This window comes from Notothenia rossii, assembly GCF_949606895.1.
Source record: "Notothenia rossii genome assembly, chromosome: 1".
In the NCBI taxonomy this organism is placed as follows: domain Eukaryota; kingdom Metazoa; phylum Chordata; class Actinopteri; order Perciformes; family Nototheniidae; genus Notothenia; species Notothenia rossii.
In genome coordinates this window covers 76,814,766-76,838,408 of record NC_136912.1, presented here as the reverse complement: position 1 = coordinate 76,838,408, position 23,643 = coordinate 76,814,766, and the positions used below count along the sequence as shown (strand labels likewise).

Genomic DNA, 23,643 nt, shown 5'->3' with positions numbered 1-23,643 from the left:
TCATGGATCGCGAGTCCTGGATCTTGAGTCGTGGCTGTGGTCCTGGATCATAAGTCCTGGATGGATATCCTCGTGGATTCATCTTCCTATTATACACACATGCATTTCCAAACATTTGGACTACCTATGTTGCAAATGTATTATCTTTTCAATTTACACACGGCATCTATTGCACGTCTGTCTGTCCTGGGAGAGGGATCCCTCCTCTGTTGCTCTCCCTGAGGTTTCTCCCATTTTTCCCTTTAAACTGGGGGTTTTCTCTGGAAGTTTTTCCTTGTACGATGTGAGGGTCTAAGGACAGAGGGTGTCGTATTGTCATACTGATATTCTGTACAAACTGTGAAGTCCACTGAGACAAATATAACATTTGTGATATTGGGCTATATAAATAAACATTGATTGATTGATTGAGCAGGAAATAGCACCCGAGGGTGGGGAAGTAGCCATGGTTAGCTATCAAGCTAAAGTAGCTACCGTTAGCAAAATCGAAAGAAGTGTAAGCAACTGTGGAGTTACAGTCGCTAAGAGAAGGAGAGTTGTGAGTGCTTAAGCTGTAGTAATGTGTGATTATAACGTCAGGTAGCTGCCGTGATCAAGAATCATAAAAACCATCGATTTAATTTAAGATAATATAAGCTATCAGCAGCAGAGCAAGCACACAGGATAGCCCAGAAGTGACAACACGCTTACCGCAATAGTGAGGATCCGGTGAGGATTATCTACTTTATTTTTCTAAACCTCTCTAAAAAGGTCAAATTTCACTTGTTTTGCATCAATCTTAATACAGGGTACTTATTACGTTATAGTTTGGATTCCTAAAGCTTTTAGTTTACTAACCCATCGTTCAAGGGTGGTTTTCACCATACGTAATGGTTTTTTTTTAGGCGGACATTAGGATTTACATGTTTTTACTATGTTCCATCTGAATTTACTTAAAAATAAAAACATCTATATTGATTCTGACACTTCTACATCCAACTCACAGATGTAACCTTGCTTTGAGAGAAAAGATTATTAATTTAACCCTTTTTAGAAGTGAAGATATAGTCTTTGTTGTGTTAGTGGCATTTTCGAGCCTGAAACCTGACAAACAGGCTTAGGGTTTAAGAGGTTAATGATCTCATACATGCAAGAGTAACACACACACAGATTAAAACATAGGACCGCTAAGTAGAAACAAGGTACATATAGCTAATGCTAGCTAGCTGTGCAATAAGCATGTATACTTACAGGCAGTGTTGTGCTAGTTACTGAAAACCAGTAACTAGTTAACTTACCATAGTTACTTCATTTCAAAAGTAACTCAGTTACTTCACTGATTACTTACACCAAAAAGTAATGCGTTACTGTGAACAGTAAAAAAGGGCTCCCATTAATGCCCTTATAGCCTTCATTTCAGTACTGTTATTGCATTGGAGAACTTCCAATGCAATAACAGTTTTGTTAACTCAAGGTTTATATTAAGTGAGTTTTTATTGTGTTAACTTGTGTATTCATGCTTTTTAGATTTACTTTCTCTCTTTCTCTGTCTGTCTGTTGTAGAAACCGAAAGGAAGAGAGAGACGTCACAGCTGTCAGCAATGTGACAAATCCTTTACAACATCTAGAAATGTAAAGCGCCACTTGTGTCACACGGGAGAAAAACCGTACAGCTGTGAAGAGTGTGGGACAACTTTCACTAAATCAAGTCATCTCAAAATACATAAACGTATTCACACGGGAGAAAAAACGTACAGCTGTGAAGCGTGTGGGTCAACTTTCAATCAATCAGGTGCTCTCAAAACACATCAACGTATCCACACGGGAGAAAAAACGTAGGCTACAGCTGTGAAGAGTGTGGGAAAACTTTCACTACATCAGGTGCTCTAGAATTACATCACCGTATTCACACCGGAGAAAAAACGTACAGCTGTGAAGAGTGTGAGACAACTTTCACTCAATCAAGTTCTCTCAAAAAACATAAGGGAAAACTAAGCAGCACAGCTCGTTATGCAAATTAGTTTATTTTTCTCTCGTTAATTAAAAAATGTTTTAAGAATAAAAGATTAGAATATAAAGTTCCTGACTTTCTGTTTTTATAACTCAGAGCTGACTTCCTGTCGCAGAGAAAATGAAATATTTTTTGTTTGTAAAAAAACCTTATTTATTCAGTTAAAAAACAGAACCCGACACGAGACGGTAAAACTACGATTAAATTCAGAAGTTAAATAAATATGAATTTAAATCTCAGGAAGTCTTAATTTCCCCTGAATTTGTTAATTAAACATTTTTAGTTTTTTATGAAGTTTTTTATTTTAGGAGATATATTTATCCCCCCCTCTTCTTCTGTGGTGGCGCAGGCGGCTGCTTCATGTTGTAAATAGAGCCGTGCAGACAGACGTGTGATCAGAAGGTTTTCTGTAAAGAATGATTTATAGTATTTTTTAAGAGACGCCTGTTTCTACTTTATTATCAACTCGTGGTTTTCTATGTAATGATTTGTTTGGCTGTAAATACACCGACACAAGTACAATGAGCAGCTCTCTGTTTCTAATAAAGTTTTTAAATAAGTCACCACGAGTCTCAGGCCCTCTACTTTAAAGAGTCCTCTCCTGCTGATGAGGTGTATATCAGTGTGTAGTGTCTCTACTTTAAAGATTCCTCTCCTGCTGATGTTCAGGTGTACATCAGTATGTAGTGTCTCTGCTTTAAAGAGTCCTCTCCTTCAGGTGTATGTCAGGTTGAATGTTCCATTCAAAAATGTTATTAAAAAGGCATGTACACTATAAAAGATGACTATTGAGGTTTATTGTCAGGAATGTTAGTGTTATATCAAATAGTGAATTCTACTGCAGCAGAATGTTGCAGTAGAATGTTGCACGTCTGCACAGTGTTATATTTTCACCCCTCAGTGTCTGTAAATATTGTGCAGTTACTATTGGACTACAAGATAGATGCAAGCCTGTACAGGTAGAGTTATTTAAAGCGTAAATGAGTCTGTTGAGTTCTGGATGTGTGGTTACAGCAATTGTGCTTGGTTGGCGTGTCCTGTGTGGTGGTGGGGCCCAATGTGATATATTTTCATGGGGCCCAAAATCCCTGGCGGCACCCCTGCAACTAAGTGAAAGGAAAGTCCTCTCCTGTCAGATAAAGTCAGCTCAGTGAGGTAAAGGACTCTCTCAGTGTTTAGATAGTTAACTTTAGTCTAAGTCAGCGGTTTTCAAAGTGTGAGGCGCACCTCCCCTGGGGGGCGCCAGAGAGCTTCAGGGGAGGCGCAGCGTGAGAAAATAAATTAAAATAAAATAAATGTACGCACTTGTTCCATTTATGAGCACAGTGCAGTGATGAAGCTCATTTGTTATTCATTGCTACCCTCTAGTGTTCAAAAGGAGGAAAAACAATAAAACCTGCAGAGGGATGCTTTTGTTCTCTGTTGACTATTTATTTTTGTGCACTGCACTTGATCATTATTTACATCCCATGTATTGGTAAACAGAACTGAAAAGGAACACATGAACTACACAGTTTAGTAATACTTACAGCAGACAGGCAAACACATAACGTACAGTAGTCTGTGTCCAAATCGGATCACTTCCATACGCACCACAATTTCAAACAACACACATCCACTGACTACAATGTAGAGCTTAGCTATTTAACATAGCCGATAGATTGCAGGTAAACAGTTCAGTCAGCGAGGGAGCGTATGAGGGTTATTTCACATGTAGTTCCTCAGTGTAAATAGAGCACAGAAGCACACACTACACACTTCCTGCGTCTGGTCAAGCCGTAGCCTTGAGTTCAGGGTCCAACATTTTCACCTTGAGACTCAGTCTTGTTCAGCGATGTATTTCAGCCAAAAAGCTCTGCCATGTAATCCATTCTGGGTCCCAAACCCAGTTGAAGAAACACCACTTTAGAAGTCATACTTTAATTCCAGTGTTCAGTATTGAGTCAAAGTCCGAAACACACATGAACAAACTTGGAGTCCTGGGTATGAATGAAGTCAAACCAAGGGAGATAAACCACATGACGGTTAAGAAGGATTTCCAAAACAGAGAGTATGAAAACAGTAATGATATAAAGAGCGGTTTATGAACATGTCTCGGTAGATATTCTGCCTTATTAGCTTTTGTGAAATTTGAGTTTAAACAGGGGGTTACAGTAGAGCTCTGTCAATCACTCGAAGCTGTAAGGTAAGGATGTTGTAAATAAAATGTCAGAGAAATTGAGAATTGATTCAGTTTCAACTTACAATGAGTACATAAGTATTCTCTATTTTGCATATGTTTGCCATTTGCCGATGGACTTAATTTCAGAACCTTATAATACTTTCTACACAAAATGACAACACCAGTATTACAGTTTTTATCGTGCAGAGGAGCAATACCATCAGTATATTATTGAAACTACATGGGGAGAATTTAATCTGTTTTAGATTCAATCAATCAATTCAACTATTAAAAAACGCAACATTTTCTGTTACCTTTGATATGAAAGTGTGTCAGTAGAACTCAAGCGCACACAAAAAGCTGCATGATAATTACAAATAAAAGTGTCAGTGCTGTGATGTAAATGTCTCACAAATGTAAACAAAGATACATAAGTAATTTTAAAAAAACATTTTGCAATCACTGCAAATCAGTGTTTTGATATAAGTCTTGAAATAACAGCAGATATGTAATACGAGCGATTTCAGAGAAATTAGTTTCACTAAAGCTCATTAATTCCCTAATATGATTTTACAGTATGAGAACATTTTCAATCCTGCGACTCGCTATTAAGGGACTTTGAATAGAAATGTCATTTGTAATAGATATTTCCACATCTGTTGTTTGGAAAATGTTATTTCAGTCTATAAAGGCTATCATAGTCTGATATAGTCTCAGAAGACATTCCTGTGTTTTGTCAGTAAATGAGTAAAACACTTCCCCGCAAATAACCCAAACAAGTCCTTTACATACATTATCTGACAACATGCAGTTACATTTAACAAAAATAATTTAGCAGGCCTGACACATGAAACAATAGATGAAGACAAACAAAAATGAACAAATAAATAAATAACAATGGCTTTCCTTCAAAGGTGCACCGAGCAAAGTTTGTGCTTTCACATAACTCGCCTGCAAAAAAACGTGTGACTGTATGAGTGTGAAGCCTCAAGGTGCTTCAGGTATGGATCTGTACATGTGCTAATCCCAGAATACAGTATATAACCCTCGGTTCCCTTCAAACATGGGAACACACATCAAGAATCATTCACCTAAAGTCAAAACACCATAGTGTTAATCTGTTATATGTATATAAGGTTGGGAGCAGCCTTCTGATCTGTGTTTTCATTGAAGAGCCCCTTCATTTTCATTTTCATTCACGGTCAGCAGTTAACATTTTTAAGATAATTAAGAAGCCGACCTGTAATCAGAAGCAGTGTCAGCAATTTGTAATTATTTTCTGCACTTTTTAAATGAGAAAGATTGTTAATTTGTACCTCCAACCACCCCTATTTTGGATGGAAACCAATATTTTGTGTGTAAGAGGCTTAAATTGATATTAAATGCTTACTTATGCCTTGCAGACTACCTGAATCCCCTTTTTAAAAGCAGTCTGTGACATGCTTGCTCAATGTACTCCCTGATGTATTTTTCTCTAATCTTGGTTGTCCACCGTCTCTTGTCACTTTTGATACATCTCCTCTGAATCAAGCATTTCTTTTGTTTTTCTAGACGTCCCGGTGACTCCGCTTTGAATGCTGGGTTGGTTTCAGGGCTAAAGACACTCAACAAGGGAGGGTAATGTTGCACCACAAACATTCAGTAGGTAGGTTCATTAGAGCAGTCACACTGTTAGTCACTGGAGTTTTGTTGTCTTTTACTGTCTTTTTAGATCGACTGGATGTTCTGTGTTTGTTGAGAAGAGAGATATGGGTCAAAGCACAGGTATAAAGGCGATGTTGGAGGAGGAGCTGTAGTCTGTCGACCAAAGGTGGTGACACACTTTTAGGAGGGTTAGACGACAGAATCAGGAGGGACATCCGCTTCTCACTCACTTCCTCTCACTATTTATTCAGTAGAGGGGTTTTTGTCCTTGGCTGTCAAATTCTGACCAGGCGTCATTTAGTTCCATGAAAATCATCTTGGCATATTGTTCATAGGGCTGTCCTGTGGCCTGTGGGAAAGAAAGAGAAAGCTGTAACACTCCTCTTCTAGCCATATCCAAATGAGTGATGCAAAGCATCTGTTTTGCCTTTGCCAAACTTGATTGTCTCAATGGCAACAGTACAAATAAAAGGTCAAAAAGAAATAAGGACATCAAAAAAAGAATCAATCATAATACCCAACTCAATTCAAAGATTGAAGCTTACACACAAGTGCACAATAACATAGTTTATCATCCAAATGCTATCCTTGACACTTTTTAATGTTTATCAATGATCAGTTGTCACATTTTAAACAAATCAGTAATTTTGTATTACTACTTGTATTTTACATCTGTATCTATAAAGTCTAGTTTATTTGCTTTTTATTCTAATGTTTTAGTTTTTAATTATTTGATTGTTTTGTGTCCTTGGTGCTAGAAAAACACTTATATTTTTACTTAAAGTATAATTTTTTCTTGTTGTTGTCATTGCTGCGCAGATCTAGTTGGTTCAAGGGGAAGGGTTACAACTTCAAAACTTATATCAGGTTTTAAGAAAAAGAGCAGGATATACATTATATATTTCTGACAGGGAACATAGAGTTTGTGGGACCCCAAACAATGACAAATAAATCTCAATAAAAACAGGGCGGATTGAAGAGAACTTTGATATAGGGACAGAGGGATTTACATACTGTGTCTCCTAGCAAGCATACAAGTCATCATTAATATGATCATTATGAAGTCAACTAGCACATGTGTCTCACCTTATCTGGGTGCACGACCAGGACTGCTTTGCGGTAGACCTTCTTGACCTGTTCTGGCGTGACCAGGTCAGCCATGCCTACAGGCTTCCAGCGCGTCTCCCCTTCCCACAGCACCGTGTGCATGGTGGACAGTAGAGCGCGGATGTTACGCTCCTTCCCCTCGATCCAGTCCAGAATCTGGGTCACAAACAGGGAGAGAGGGGAGGGCCATCAGCCAGTGATGCCAAGATTTGGGGCAATTATTAGCAGAAATGCTTTGATGATGGTTCCTGGCTCTGGTGAAATGTTTTTGAAGGAGATATTAGGGGAACCAAAGTTTCATTGTGGGAGACCTATATTGGTCGCTTCATTCATTCTGAAACAACCAGAAATTCTTTAACAGCCAAAGCTAAACTAAATTAAATGATGATAAAAACCTAGTGAACTGATGTCAAACCATAATTCTCCTCGGATATAGTCACTTGACTTTACGGAGTTACTCACAGAAACTCTGACAGCAAATAAACAAACCAACACTTATTTCTATGACTAACCAAATGTAACTCAATTAAACTTAAGAAAAAAACCTGCCTTTATTTTCTCAGGGTCCATCTCTTTGGCCATCTCCTCCTTCCTCATCTCTGCTATAGTCCTGGGCCCTTTCTTCTCTTTGGTCCCAGCGAAGCCCTGACCAGAGAGCAGGTCATCAAAGTTGGCATTCACGACTTTCGGCTTAGTACCTGGCACACAGGGATACAAACAGAAAGTCAAAAATACATACTTTTAAAGATAATCTGTCACTTATTGTATGTTTCTGAACAACTAGATCCGATGTACTCTTTATGGCAGATCCATTTCTACAGCATCAAAAGGTTAATGTATACAGAAATCAAGTCTAAATATTACACCTACCTCTCTGCTCTCTCTTCTAAATATAGTATTTGGTTTTTTTAATAGTACATTCATTTTGAACCATTTTGGCAAATAATGTTAAATATCTCGTGCATAAAGAATTAAACACACTCCAAACTTTTTAAACTCCAAGCAAACTGCATAATGACAGACACTATCAAATCCAAGTCCCCTTCTCCTGCTTACCAATGCTAGCCTGTGCTTTAACCGCTGCGCTGGGCGAGCCCCCTCCCATTGCTGAGAAGCTGACATTGTAGTTGGGTCGGCCCCCGGGCGATGCGTGAGGCATGGGGGTGTGGCTGGGGCTGGGCTTTGGCTGCGGGGCGGGGCCCGGTCCTTGGGGTTGCCATCCCCCGCCAACTCCAGCACCTGGCTGCCACGAGGGGAAGCCTGCTCCTGGGTTGGACTGCCACCCCTCTGTATGCTGGGGAGACGGGGGTGGTCGGGAAGGGGAGCCCATGGGAGGGATGGGAGGGATGGAAGGGGTAGGCCCAGTAGGAGTGGTCGGTTTGCTGGAGAAGCCAGAGCCTGCAATTTTAAAAACGGAGATAATGACATGAGATAAAAATATCAGAGAGTCGCGTTGGGCTTCATCAAATTTTCTGTGACTGACCTCCACCGAGGTTGCCTAAGTCAGCGAATGGGTCCAAGTTTGGCTTGGATTGGTGGGTGGGGGTGCTGTTGACTGAGCCTGTGGGGCTCGTAGTGGCTGACCGACTTCCCATACTAAAGCCTGCTCCTGGATAAATCAACAAACAATGCATATACGTTTTAGACTGTTTTTTGACTCTTCAGTATTTTTTTTCAGTGGCAAATTGACTCGAAATTAATTTCCCTCGATTTAAGTATTAGGACATTCAGTGTGTGTGTGTGTGTGTGTGTGTGTGTGTGTGTGTGTGTGTGTGTGTGTGTGTGTGTGTGTGTGTGTGTGTGTGTGTGTGTGTGTGTGTGTGTGTGTGTGTGTGTGTGTGTGTGTGTGTGTGTGTGTGTGTGTGTGTGTGTGTGTGTGTGTGTGTGTGTGTGTTACTGGTCTTTACCTGTGCTTGTAGTAGCGGGTCTGTTCCAGTCCCACCCTCCCTTTGCATTTTGCTGCTGAATGTTGACGGTTGGGGTGCTTGGTGGGACGGGGGAGTTTCGGCCTATAGGAAAATATAAAGGTTAGTCCAAGACTGAACACACAATGAAGAGGAACTGAGCAACAGGAATCCAGACAGTCAAAGAAAATGATAAGTCATAAAGCGTTACTAGCGGATCTTTGAAGTCTGAATGGATCTGGTGTTAGTTCTTGATACTACATTTACTGTTGATATATTCCTTGCTCTAAGACAACAAAGTGTCATACCTAACTGCGATGATCATGTTCAATTTATTGGTGGTAAGCCTCTGACCGAATATGTGCTTCTCTTGTTGGTTTTGTTGGTATATTATCCTTTTGTCAAGAGCCAAAAAACGTGTATTAAATACTTGAAATAGAGGACGGCAAATTCTACTAAATATTTATAAAGCTTGTTCAGACCGGTTTTTACAAGCATTAATGCAAGTTAAGGTTAGGCTCAGGCCAACATGTACATTAAATGTTACTGTAAATTTAGAATTAGCAAGATACATGAAAGATTAAAAAGCATACTGATAATGTTCTGGTCTTGATTCATTATGCACAGACTCCTCTGTACAAAGTGTTGAATCGCAAGAAATGTCAGCAGGCTGAAAAAGTAGTTTCATAGAAACATAAATCACAAGTGCTGGGGTGACATGAAGCCTGTGCAATCTGCATGCAATACTAATCAGACATGCTTCAAACACTTGTAAAACATAACAATTTCCAAACATACAGCAGCAATAATATACAGGCTCACTCTTGCAAGCAAGCGTGTGATTAAGCAATGAGAAGTGCAAAATTATGAGAACGGAAAAAGACATTTATAACAGTGCAGGCTCATGCATTTTGGGGAAACATTTTTAAGGCATAGCAGTAGACACTCACTAACTTGCCTTAGCTTAATATGGAGTCTTCAACTAAATATAAAATGCTGTGAGAGTGTTCAGCAGCAGAAGCATGCCTTACCCGAGCTTTTAGGCTGCAGGGTGGGTGATGGAGAGCGAGCAGCATGCACGAAGGGGTCTGGCTGCCCCACGTTACCTGTTGCAAGGAATGAACCCATCATGTCCTGAGGCTTAGGCATGGGACCTGCCCCGAAGGGATCAAATGCTGAGGGAAACAAACAAAAAAATTATCTTATTCTGTTACTCTATTAAATTACATAGTCTAACTAGTTTATGTTGTTTCATTTAAAGGTCCCATGTCATGGCCATTTCTACTGATCATAATTCCATTGTTGAGGTATGCTAAAATGGATTTATATTGTGCAATTTTCCAAACTCACATTGGTTTCTCATACAGCATCTCTGTATAGTATGTGTATTCACTCTCTGTCCTAAACGGCTTGTTGGAGCTCCTGCCCCCCCCTCCCTATGAGACCAGTGGCCGTCTGCGAGACAGCGAGACACAGCGAAACCCAGCCCGAACACACACACACACAAACCAGCAGCCTGGCTGGGAGTTTGTGTGTGTGCTCACATAGACTCACAGCCTCGCCGCGTCCCGCCATCTCAGGGAGGAGAAATCTGAGAAAAGATTGAGTGTGTGTGTGTGAGGAAGTCCGCGGATTGGTCCAACGTAACGGCTCCGCAGACGTAGCATAACGGCTCCACGGATTGGTCCATTTGGGATGAGTGTTAGAGTTTTACTTGCTACAGGGTTTGTGACTTTGCAGACCGTTTGCATGCATAGAAACCTTCATAACACACAAGGGGAGGGGTAATAACCGGAAAAGCATGACATGGGACCTTTAATGTTTTACTTTTTTCAATTTAAATGTGTAGTGTTACTGGAATTCTTTGAATAGTATATATTTAAAAAATGATCTTAACAGTTTTTTTACGTGACAAAAGAGTAATTATCACCTAGAATTTTCTATTTTCCAATAAATCTTTGATAGTTTTCATTACATATTGTAAAATAAACTTTATTGTTCTTACTTTCCGAAGGTCTACTAATTGATTTATTTCTTCCAAGAACCTACTTTTTTGATCCTTCATTTACATGACCCCGTTTTAATTCATAAACTTGTGTAAGCGTGACAAAATAATCTTAATTTATGTTGAAATGAACTTCAAGTTATCTCACCTGTTGGTGCCGGTGAGGGACATGGCGAGGCAGTGTTTGGGACTACTTTATGTGGTGTGGACTGGGCAGATGACCCCCCATTGGTTGGCTGGGGTGGGCCCCCGAACAAGTCCCCGAGAAGGTCAGTTGTTGCGGCTGCAGCGGACGGGGGCTGAGATGAAGGACGGTTGATCCCCGCCCCATCGAGGCCAAGAAGATCCACTTCCTCTGCAGGTGCAGGGGCGGCAGGCATTGGAGCAGGGGGATCGGGTCTTTGGGGGGCCGTGCTGGCATTGCTTCGCTGGCTGGAGAGAGACAGCATCTCATCATCCGAGGGCTCGCTCTCCTCGCCGTGAGCCCGACCTTCTGCACCTCCTTGAGGCCGACTTGGCTCTGCAGGAGGATGAAACATAGAAAGAAGGAGGTAGAGAAAGAACGAGACAAAGGAAATGTATTTAATATCCCAATGAGAAAGAGTCAAGGGGTGAAAGTAAAGAGAAATATCACAGACCAAGGAAATTAATTGGGGTAACAAAGACAGAAATATACAAGAGATTAAGAAAAAAAAAAGGAAGGAATAATGGGCAATTACATAGGTAATCTCTGCTACATGCACCAACAATTCTGCTGATACTGTATTCTATAATGGACTATGCTTTAAAAGGAGGGTTGGGCAGTATGACTGTCTATAAACCTAAGATACTATTAGCTATTTCGTTTCACTTTGATAGAACATTTAATATGTTTCCCACCTATAGCTGCACTGGGCTTACTGTAGGTGATTTTTACCCAGTTTCTCAATATTTTTCTGGATACAGGGAGAATATAGATTGGTCCACAAGGTATTAGGAGATGCTTGTAAGGGGAATTACTAACACTAGGCCTAATGTATTCAGATACCCAGCTGATGGGTATCTGTGCCAGAAACTGAACAAGTATGGGGTCTATTTCAATTCAATCAATACAGGTTTTAAATGGAAACAGTCAAGTGTTTTTCCAATTACAGAATATGAATTAGTTAAAAGGATCAATGATCTCTCTAGATTTTTTTGGTAGATGTGATTGAATTGAACTCATCCCAGGGTAACTACAGTACAGGTCTGTGGTCGCCATTACTGTCTTACCCTCCAGATCCAATCCCTCCATCTCATCTTGTAGGAACAAAAGTACAAGTTAATTAATTAGTATGTTTGTGTGTATGCATGCAAGTGTGAGCTTTTGTGTTTTTGGTTATATAGCTACACTATTTTCCTAACTTATCCGTGAAATTCATCAGTTCTGCACCAGCTCAAACATTTGTACAGAACAATGTGTGTATAAGTTAATGTATGATATGTAAATTTGGTTTCGTGATTATTTATTAGGCTATTCAGTTGATTTTATTTATCCCTGTGGGCACCACTCTGAGTTATAGACTTTCTATTTTTGGCTAGCATCAGAGTTATGATTATTTTTAAGTAGTTAATGCTTAAATGTTAGCAATGAACCACTTAGATTTTACATCACATTCAGGTTAGGAAGCTTTAACTAGTAAAGCAAGTAATGTAAAGACAAAAAGTGTCCTAATGTTATGTTAACAAGATAAAGTATACTGTGTACAGTTCCACAGGAATTCATGTAGCTAATGTTACACAAAAATCGGGCAAGGTTACTAGCTAGCTAACTAGCATGTAAACCAAGCTAGCTGGTATCCTGCTAGCTTGTGTTACTCCTTGTTTTTTCTCTTTGAGGTTGTGAGCTGAAACTTGATACAGGTCCATATTTTTGGTGTAGCCACTAATTGACTTTATTTCTAATTATATAGTTTATTGTAAAATGTGACATCTTCATCTCCTAAATAAAGATCTACGACCTTTTAACAAATGGGCCAACAGCTACCTCCCTTTTGTATCAGAGCCATGAGATAGTATGTTGTGATTGAATTAACAATATAATCTCCATTTTGATCTTTGTTTATGTGACAGGCATGTAGTTGCCAAGCCAATATTGAACTATGAACAGAAAACCCTAATATCTTTATGATAGAGCTTTTCAGAAAGGCTGATTAAAGACAATAACACACAAAAGCTAATGGAGCATAGCATATAGCTTCCCATCTAAAGTGTGTTTTGCAGTAGGCCTATGTTACATTACATTGCATTTAGCTGACGCTTTTATCCAAAGCGACTTACAATAAGTACATTCGACCAGGAAGATACAAACTTGAAGAAAACAGAATCATATAAGTACCTCAGGTTTCATAGAGCCAAACATTTCAAGTGCTACTCAACTGGCTTTAGATAAGCCAGTCCTTTATTAGTATATAATGTCTATGTTATTGATAAAAAAATGTGTGCAGTTCAAATGAGCAGAGGCAGTTTAGTACCCAGTGTAAGCTACCCATCCCAACCTTACCAGCGATAGCAAGGGCGTCCTGATTTTCCTGATGGCAGGAGAAGAGCACATTGGGGTTGAGGTCCTTACAGGGGAACTGCTCCCAAGGCGGTGTCAGGTCTTTCTGCTTGTCCACCCCCTCTACTTCCACGTCCAGTATCACATGGAAAAGCTGGGGATACTTCTCAGGAGAGTCACATGCATCCAGCTCTGGTCTGACAGGGAAAATGTATGTTTGTTAGAGTGAGAGGGAAAACAGACTACTCAGCAGGGTTTTTTTTTCTTCCATTCTCATATATGTTATCAAATAGAAAAAAAGTCCTTACTTGCTAAACTTTAGCACGGTGGTACCAGGAGCAATGAAGCCAGTATGGAACTGAATCTGGAAGATCTGTGTGTTGGAAACCTAATAACAACAGATCAAATGCTTGGACTATGTGCTTTTGTAGTGTAGGCCTACCATTCTTAGTTGCATCAATAGTCAAATGCATTGTTGTATCACATGTTGCATTGCAATCCTTAATACATCTATTATCATAGATTTATCAATAATTCCTTACAACAATTTACCTATCATATTATGTGTCTGTGACTTGTTGGAAAGATGTTCAATTGAGTAGCAGCCCCATCCTGAGACTGTTTGATGATAATAGTTCAATATAATATATCTTGTGCAAACAACATTATCATTGTGAAAAAGGCAAATGAAATTGACCTTGGCCTGGAGACGTCCTCCGATGGTTGACCTCATGTGGTACACTGAAACAATGACGTCGCCTTGTACACTCGCACCTAGAGGAAAGGCGATCTTACCCTCTTGGATCCTGTGCTCTCTGGATATGAAGAGTGTGTGGGAGGGAAAAAAACATGGGCAAATTAGAGAGAGACAAAGAAAGATGGGAGTGGAGCATAAGGAATAAAAAGCATGATGTAAATCTCTGTGATTATATCTTCAAATGTATCATAAGTATCGATTCCTATTTAAGGCTTATACAATGAAAATAAGATAGTGCTGCCCCTACCTCATCCTCTCGTACTCCTGTGCAGTGCTGAAGATCTTTGTCTCTCCAATAAGGACGTCACAGAAAGGCCGACAGCCGCTACGCTGCTTGTTAAAGCAGGGTACTGGACTTATTGTAAGACCCTTGATCATCAAGGGCTTGGAATGGGGTAGACTGGGCTTCTCCGATACCATGCTGCACACATAGCCTATGTACCTGCATGGAGAGAAAGAAAGATAATCGCTCTGTGTTAGTTTTCAATGTCAAATGCCTCACTTTTTGTTTTGTTATGTGTGTATGGTAAGGATGAGTTATTGCTGCTATTTCCATAAACTCTTATTCATTTTGCACTGAATCTCTAACAAGGACTAATAAATGATGCAGAACTGGCTGGCAGGGTATTAAAATGTCCATCCTTGAGGGGCGGCCAGCTCTTGGTATAACCTGCTGATTAAGTAAAGGTTACAAACCTCAAAAACTGTTGTTGTAATCTCTTGGTAAAAAAACAATCCCCCCTTCTCCTACTTCGTCTAACATTTTTTATTCCCATGTTCCTTTGCTTCTTTTCCCCTTTTATATTTCTAATTCTCTGTCACCCACACACATAAAGTATATTCGTTGAAACTGACCTGCGGTGTGAGGGCCACAGGCCAGATCCTGGTCTCTTGGCGCTGAGCAGCTGCATGGCAGGAACTGGATTGTTGAAGAGGTGGCAGAAGCAGAACATGGCACAAACCAAAACACCCGAGGGAGCCCGACCATCCTATAAACACAAAGCAAATTATATGCTGGGTAACTATTATATTTTAAAGCTTCAATAATATACTGTTTGGTAATTTCTGCCATGCAATTGAACCCCTGCACAGCGTGTAGGGCCATGAATAGATCCAGCCACTGAACATTGTGACTTTATCTCAGACAAGACACAGGTCTGTGAACAACTGTTCAAATTGAAGCTGCCTACTGTATGACATAGCACAAAGAAGTTCATTTAATACATAAGTGTACAAAAATTACTAATGAAGACGTGTCCAAACAGACCAACTCTAAAAACACCTCTGAATGAAGCCAATGTTATATACATCATCTTCAACATTCTTGTGATCCGGAGCAGAGAAAAAAACGGATGGACCCGTTTAGGGGAAGTTATGTAACTGGGAACTGTTTGCCAAGACCCAGCCAAACCAAAGTGACTTGGCAATAACATGGTCTCCCACATTCCAGTGTACAGTGTGGCTATCACTTATTTAGAACAGACAGAAAGACCTGTTTCATTGAGTACTTCATTAGTGATTGTTTTGCGAAACATTTGTATGTAGGGTTTAAGCTGTGCTTGAAATTTGCCTGACAGTTTTAAAATCATCTTACTAAAAGTGAAACTGTATGAAACAACAGTATGAATAATTTTCTTATAGGGGCCCTATTATGCTATTTACTGTCCCAATTTTAATCACCATGTTTTATACCCGTTTTCCCTTTTAGATTTAAGTTGATATCAAGACTAAAGTTTCTCTAAAGTGCTTTTTTATATAAGGACACAGCCAAGATGACAAATCCTTTGCGTTGACAACTAAATGTATATGGAACGAAACACTGTAGTTTAAAATACCTTAGAAATCAATTGATTTTGAGTTTGAATGTGTCTGTCTATATTCATTCAATTAAAACGCAATCCGAAAAACATGGAGATGTGTTTTGGGACAACCCAAACAGGTGCTTCACAGTAAGATAACCTTACTTATGCAGTTATAGTAAACTAAATGGCAATGTACAATGTCAGGCCAACAATGAACAAATATGAAAAAAGTGTATGATATGTATATAATGAGCATCGTCTTACCGAGCAGGTGATGACACACACATTCTTGGGATTCTGTTTGAGCCAGTTGTGCATGTTTTTACACACAGCAAAAAGGTTGTGGAGGCTGGGAGCCTGACGAGAAGGCCAGTTACACTCGGAAACCTGGAAAGAATTTGGAGCAAAATATCAGATAGGGGGATGAGGGAAACAGGCAGTGACATGGAAACAGAGGAGGCAAATGTTAACAAGCATATGAAGGCAGGGAGAAAGAGGGAAGAAGTAAGGTAAATAAATAGGAAGATATGTGAGAGATACAGCGACCTCCACAAGCAGACAGGGGGCCATATTCGCTGTGTTAACGCCACAGATTGACTTTTCAGCTTTTTTGGATGTTTTCTGTCAGAGGGTGGCCGTGGCAATCTATAGATATTTGACTCCTACAATCTGTGCTAAATGCTAAATGACACAAACCAAAGACCCTATGCTGAGGTTAGTCATAACCATAAGATGGGATAGAATAATAGAAATAGAGCATTCAGATTCAAATCTTGCTTTGTAAATGGAGATTTACAGTAGCTGGAACACTTTTAGTAGTTACCAATAAAGTAAATATTTATCCAAAGACAAGTAGTTATTCCTGAAGTTAACAATGTAAATGATGCATGTTGAATTGCTGCTGTGTTACATTTGGACAGAACATTTCAAAAACAATACTAATTATTAAAATAAATGTATTTGAAATTGATATTTTGTTCATTGCGACTATTGTAATAATCCTCAAAGCATGATAGGTGAGTTAAGTGATGTAAGCACTATTTGATATTCACTAGGAACTATTCCACTTGTTTTCAAAAGATACCACTCCTCCTCATTTTAGATTTTTTTTTAGGGGGGTTTGACAGACATTTTTGAAGACTGTGATCATATTTGCATGTTGCTCCTGTTTAGGAGAGTAGCATCCAGCCCATTTAACAGAGCTATAGCAAATGCAACAATGCATGTGTGTAGAAGAGAACCAAATTTAACGTGCCACAAATGTTTTACCGGCATGTGAGGGAGGTGGAGTGGGGATCATTTTTGCTTCAGGCTGCTACGCTTACATGCTCTGCCAGGTGTCAGTAAAGTAAAGGAATATATCATGTTTAGGACAATATGATAGTTGCATGACATTTTGCCTTTTTGGAAAATAAATGACTATTTTGGAAAATTTGAAATACACAAAGCATGTATATTCATTTTAAATTAGGTTTCTGTTCACATGAAGTCTAATATTCACTTTTTATGTAAGAGGCCTCTATTAACTCCTGAGGAATTATCTGTCTGATAAATGTTTGTTTGTTAAAAACAGTCTGTCTGCTGTTTGGTGTTGGACAGTTAACGTACAGCGGATGCTAAAATAACTCTGTAGAAGTCAATCTTCGCTTGTTGGGTATGACAGAGTATGAGTCAGAACTTGTGATACTTCTCTGAGGGTTTTGGCACAACTTGCTACCGAGTGGGTCTCACTCTAGTTTTATAATAATCTGAAGAAAAAAAGATGCACCTACCAATAACTACATTTATATCAAAAAAAATAAATCTGTAATGGCTTCATGAGGCAGAATCAAACTCACCCTGTTGGAGAATTTGGCACCGCGGTAGTTGCGCTGTGACAGATTGAAGACAGTGTAATGGTCGGCATGGCGACTGTCGAGGAAGGAGCGAATGTCCTCTACGTGGTTCTGGTAGCCAATCTGCACTGACTCTGCTGGGTAGGTCATCACTGAAAATAAGAAGTAGAAAAAATAAGAGTTTAACGTGTTAAGCCCCAAGCCTGTTTTTTAGGTCTCAGGCTCGAAAATGACATTCCCAGAACAAATGACTATAACTTCACTTCTAAAAGGGGTACATTAATAATCTTTTTTCTCAAAGCCTACCTAGCCTACTAGCTACTAGGTAGTTTTCCAAAAGTTAGAAATCATTTATTGCTTTTATGCCATAGAATATAATCATTTAATGTCATTATACATGTACAATGAAAGAATTAAGAAAAGCATCAAGTGCAATAACAGTTCAGCATGTAAGTGCACACAAGCAATTTGTCTAAACATTTAGCAAAAGTTTTTTTTTAAAAACCGTTACATTGTTTGTCACAAAGGAGTTTGTAGGATTTTGAGTCATTGGCCTAACACAAGTTAGTAATCATTGGCAATCAATTACCTTTTTTCATTTACCATTATTATTAGTTTTAATTTCTGCTCGTCTTTATTTTTATTGCAGGTTTTGCTATCTGATGTTGGTGTGATGTGGAACAGAACCTTACTCACAATACTCCATATTGATGAGGTAAGTTATATATTTCACATGGTGAATGTATGGTGAAATGCCTATTTACTGTACACATCGAGCTGATACAGAGCAACATGATCATACATTTGAAATGGTGTTTCTGTCCATCTGATAAGTCCAATATTCACTAACTTTTAGCTCTGTTTATGCTCTGCACCAACTCCTTAGTAAAGTATTTGGCTCTTTAGCTGCTCAATGTTCTGCTTTCTTCACCAGCTATTCTCTAACTGTCTGTTTGATTGCCTGAAGAAAACAGCTGCTGCTGGAATTGGGGTTTTCACTTTATAACTCAACATTTTACCCATTGTCAATTAAAAAAAGTATTAGCAAGGTTTAAACAACCATACAGCTTACAGGTCTAGTTTTGATTCCTTGTAACTACCTTAGATGAATAGAAATACTGGTTAGAACAAACTGTACACCAATACACATCTTATCATGGACTTGGTTAATGAGGAGGTCAAAATTAGAATCTATCCTTTAATTATATAGTAGATACAAAATATCATTACACCAATGTCTGAATGAGCTGACATCTGTCTTCCAGAAGAAGGGAGGAGTTGTTGGCCAGAAACTAGCCAAACATCTGGCGATCTTGCAAAAGGTACACTGTTTTTTTATACAAATGGTCATAGACTCTGTGGAGCAATTTTATGAAATGTACCTGTCTAGTACCGTATAGAGCCCCATTTGCCTCACAACAGCCTGGATTACTTGCCAGGTGCAATAATATAGTATATGGTAAGTCATTGTAATTGCATTTGTCAGTCACATGTGGTGTTTTAAGATCCTAGTGTCAGGCATCAATTTTAGATAATTATGTTTTACCTTATAAGGAGCATGAAGGTTGAGAATATTTATATAAATGTTGATACTCATCAACAGACTAAAGAATTTTAAACCATCAGCTTGGTTCTTTATACGATGAGGTTGGCTTTATTCATTATTTTTCTTATTGTCCAATGGAAAGACCATAATCAACAATGTCTTAGTCCATCTGTCAATCCTCTCTGACTTCTGACACTCAGCACCAAGCTTATTGGTTCCCACGTAAATCTTTAAAAACACCTCACACATATTTAGTTTGATTCAGAAATATATACAATATGACCAGCTTTGTTTTAAGGGATTAATAGGTATGTGAGCAATATTTCAAAAAATGTATACGATAAAGTATGTCATTAAAATTACATATATTGAATAAATACATGTTTTTTCTTTAAATATACAGGACATGGAAGGAGATGACGTCACCAGACACCTGCATAAATCTACCATGGGCATATATGTCATCAACAAGGAGGGTGGAGAACCTGGACATTATGACGACGTTGGGATTTTTGTTGAAGGACTAATCATTCTGGAGAACATTGGATCTGTAGCCCGAGCTTGTGCCATCATGCTGGGAGTCATCTATACACTGAACATGGCTTACCCCAAAGAGCTAAGGTACTACAATGAATTCATTCAGAAAGTGCTCTTGCAAATGGATGGTGAAAGGCTTTCCCCCAAAATCCTTGGACTGAAGAACATGCCGGAATGTAGGATTTCTTCAGCCGCTCGTGAACCGATGCCATTAAAAAAAAAACACCAGTCAAACCTCAAAGGTTGGGAGAAGAATGTGGAAATGTTGATGGACTTGGAAAACATGTTTCATGTATTAATGTGAGGAAGGTTACATCCTCCTCAGCTGTTTAAGTCACATGCTTCATGTTACGTGAATTTGAATTGTGCTAAAATGCTTGGTTCTTTTATAGTGGAAATGGAATGTTGGCGATTTGCCAAAGCTGTTGAAATTATCAATAAATGCATTTTTTATTTATATACGGTGTGTTTGGAGATAATTCATTACACTATTATACATTATTATTATATTCTATTTAGCCCAACAATATATTTAATTTCAATCACTAGCTTGGGTCAAATAAACAACCCAATGTATGGTTCATATTTAACCCAGTGATATAGTTAATTTCAATCACTAGCTTGGGTCAAATAAACAACCCAGCACATCGGTTAAAATTATCCAGCCCAGCACATGGGTTAAGACAACCCAGCGTGTGTTCTGTCCTATAGTGACTCAGCAGCTGGGTTATGATTGGGTTATTTTTTAACCCAGTAGTTTTAAGGGTGAATGATAAACCTGTGAGTTGGATGTAGAAAAGTCAGAATCAATATAGATTTTTTTTTATTTTAAAGTAAATTCAGATTGAACATAGTAAAAAAATGTAAATGATAGTGTCCGTCCAAAAAGAAAACATTAATCAAAACCAACCTTGAACGAAGGGATAGTAGACTAAAAGCTTTAGGAATCCAAACTATAACAATAAGTACCCTGTATCAAGACTGATGCAAAACAAGTGACATTTGACCTTTTTAGAGAGGTTTAGCACCAAAAAAACCACCTCTGGGGTCATTTGGGTGTATTTGCCATATCTCTGGAACCAATTGGTCGATTTGAATGATTGACACCTCTTTTTAACCGTTAGAGCCAATAGAATCGAGGGGGAGATCCTAAGTCCACATACAAGTACACCATGAGGAGTGAGAGTGATGCGCACGCAGTTTGCCCAAACCAAAAGCTACGTTACACTCTGAAAACTGAAATTGCCATAAATATGAAGATGGATTATCAGTAATCATTTCAAAGTGAAACAGACACATTGGATTAACCATTGGATTAACCTTCAGCAGCGTTTTTATCGTTGTAATGCCATTGAAAGCAACTTTTGATCAGAACAACAGCAAAGGTAAGACTAATCCTGTTTTTGCGTCCCAGAAGCGTCTCGGCGCAGGGCTCCTCTAAAATTAGGATGAATCCTATTTTTGACGCGACGCAGCCGTAACGTAATGTCGGGCAGGCAGGAAGTGGAACGTTCAGAGCATATATAGCATATATATACTGTATATATATATATTATATATACACACACACACAAACTAATTTTGCAGCCCCTGTCCCTCCGTAGTCTTTCAAGTAGGAGGAGAAATGCCAGCGTTCTCCATCGGTTTACAGGCACTGTATAAATTATATATATAGAATAATTATGATGATGAATGCATTTTTTTACCACTAAAATACAGCAACACATCTTTGATTCATGTCGTTTATAACTGGAATATTACAATTACTATTAACTTTGACTGTACAAAGCAGCCTGTCCAGGAAATATGCCCACATCAATAAAAACTGTGAGCCGGCAGGCAAGACGCACCGCTTCTGAAATGATTCTGAAATGCGCCCGGTAGGGTATGACGCCGGAGGAGGCCGGACCAAAACCGCGGCGCGGCCGTAACGCGACGCAGACGGCCCCAGTGGAATCTAGGGGTTAGCATTTTTTCGCACAGGGCTAATTCAGAGGCTCGACGTTAGACTTGTGTTTCGTTTAACAAAAAATGGTTCATATCGTCAGTTAGCTCAGTTTCTTCCCATTAAGTGGATATGACACATTCATAGTTTGTTAAATGTTAAGAAGCCCTCAGAGACTCAGACGCTGTTTCTTGCAAGATGTTGCGTTTTGGGGCTTAACAGGTTATTAATGCACAGTTGCAGATGATTACATTCACAATGTTGATCAGGGGTGCCCACACTTTTTCAGCTTGGGAGCTACTTTTAAAATGACCAAGTCAAAGTGATCTACCTACAGGGCCGACCCGAGAAACTGTGGCGCACTTACACTTATTGTGCCGCATTTGCGCTTCAGATGAGGAGGTGAGGCCCCCCTAGTACCCTTTATTTTGTAGAATTGTATAAATTGGAAGGCAAACTAGGTAATCAGCTCACCGGTGATTTGCAGCTGGCGCAGTTCACCGTGCATGCGTGGTGAACTGCGTGTTAGAAAATATGAGATCTCAGACTGGCTTACCTGTACCTTAATCAAGTGGCAAATGCCACAGTAAAGATGGATGATAGGCTAACCTTTCTTTTTCTTTTTTTATTGAAATGTTTTCTTTTTCTTTTTTTTCAATGCCATGCGATCTACCCACACTACCTTTGCGATCGACGTATTGGGCACCCCTGATGTAGATAATAGCCTCACACTCAATGTCCATCTTCAATTATTCTCTACAGTTATTCTACAATAAGTCAATTGAAATGTGGACCTACATCAACACACGACTATCCGTGGCCACACAGAAAACAGTGTGGGATAGAAGCCCTCAGGGGACAGTTGTCCAGCTGACTATGCTTTCCAAAGGACACACTGCTACTTCATACTCAAACGCATGTGGAACTAGAAGCAAGTGAGTATTCAAAATAAGGGACATTTCTGTGAATGTGTTTATGCTTAGGAGTAGGTTAATACAGGGTCACATGACACATGTCTAGCTTATCATCTATAAAGCATTTATACATTTTTAAGAACCTAAGCTTTTAACTCTGAGAATTTGGAAATGGCCTAACAATTTCAAGCCATGTATGTCCATGCACTAATTAGCATTTAGAAATGTTTGAATATAAATCAAATTAAAGTTTTTGGGTTGAACATAGTCCTAAAAAAATATTTGCTGATTAAAATATTTTAAAAAAAGTAAGACATCTATGTACCAGATTCTTGATAATTTAGTCGTGGGACTGTTTTTCTCTCCTAGTAATTACTTACAAATTGTAACATTTCAATGTCTTTAAAGTGAAATTATTTTTAATCGAAAGTTTTGGACTCTGATTTATTATTTCTTGTGAAGAGATTATCCAAACGCACACAAAAAATCTATTTCGTAAAACCAAATATGTTTACCTATGATCCTTGATGTGATGTAGGCAATGTCTAGCTCCCCTTTTGTGTACCTGCAACAAAGAAACAAATATTTGAAGATTATTTTGAATGTTTGTCCATACACATTTATTGCAGATAAACTATTAAACAGCAGGCATGTTTGTTGGTAGTTTTCACACATTTTAGGCATCTAGTCAAAGGATGCTCTTTCCTTGAAACATATCTTATCAAACAGAGGAAATCAATGCATGCCGAGCATGTAAAAGGTCAATCCACCTCTGCATCAGGCTACATGTCATGTATACACAAGTTATTCTCCTCAGCATGCTTCAGAGCAGATGCTTCCCCACATTAGGCTGCAATGACCAGGATCAAAGTGGTACCATATGTGAATTCTTCAATTGAGAACCATTGTCTTTTATAGCTAAATGTAGCTGTTCCATATGGAGTTTTCTTTGAAACTCTGAGAACAGCTGCAGTGCAG

The 23,643-nt window shown here is 39.0% G+C and overlaps 1 protein-coding gene and 1 long non-coding RNA gene across 5 annotated transcripts in view; one reads left to right on the top strand and one right to left on the bottom strand.

Moving 5' to 3' along the window:
• Positions 1-2,553, top strand: part of LOC307037047 — a 46,907-nt gene extending 44,354 nt beyond the window's left edge. Inside the window, exon 3 of the long non-coding RNA XR_013807589.1 lies at positions 1,543-2,553. This is a non-coding gene — a long non-coding RNA (uncharacterized lncRNA). The remainder of the gene's footprint in view (positions 1-1,542) is intronic.
• Positions 2,554-3,383: 830 nt separating this feature from the next.
• The window catches only part of dnajc6 (DnaJ (Hsp40) homolog, subfamily C, member 6), a 33,756-nt gene continuing 13,496 nt past the window's right edge, over positions 3,384-23,643 (bottom strand). For 2 of the 4 annotated variants that reach the window (XM_079689206.1, XM_079689205.1), the window contains 16 exons: positions 23,181-23,230; positions 17,727-17,875; positions 16,153-16,275; positions 14,942-15,075; positions 14,334-14,528; positions 14,027-14,144; positions 13,638-13,717; positions 13,333-13,526; positions 10,960-11,331; positions 9,838-9,981; positions 8,810-8,911; positions 8,386-8,511; positions 7,959-8,300; positions 7,452-7,600; positions 6,882-7,058; positions 3,385-6,144 (listed from right to left, as the gene is read on the bottom strand). In XM_079689206.1, the coding sequence (XP_079545332.1) occupies positions 6,043-6,144; positions 6,882-7,058; positions 7,452-7,600; positions 7,959-8,300; positions 8,386-8,511; positions 8,810-8,911; positions 9,838-9,981; positions 10,960-11,331; positions 13,333-13,526; positions 13,638-13,717; positions 14,027-14,144; positions 14,334-14,528; positions 14,942-15,075; positions 16,153-16,275; positions 17,727-17,875; positions 23,181-23,230 (2,557 nt within the window). In that variant the 3' untranslated portion in view covers positions 3,385-6,042. Of the gene's footprint in view, positions 6,145-6,881; positions 7,059-7,451; positions 7,601-7,958; positions 8,301-8,385; positions 8,512-8,809; positions 8,912-9,837; positions 9,982-10,959; positions 11,332-13,332; positions 13,527-13,637; positions 13,718-14,026; positions 14,145-14,333; positions 14,529-14,941; positions 15,076-16,152; positions 16,276-17,726; positions 17,876-23,180; positions 23,231-23,643 lie in introns of all 4 variants that reach the window. The other 2 variants (XM_079689203.1, XM_079689204.1) reach the window with 2 other exon arrangements.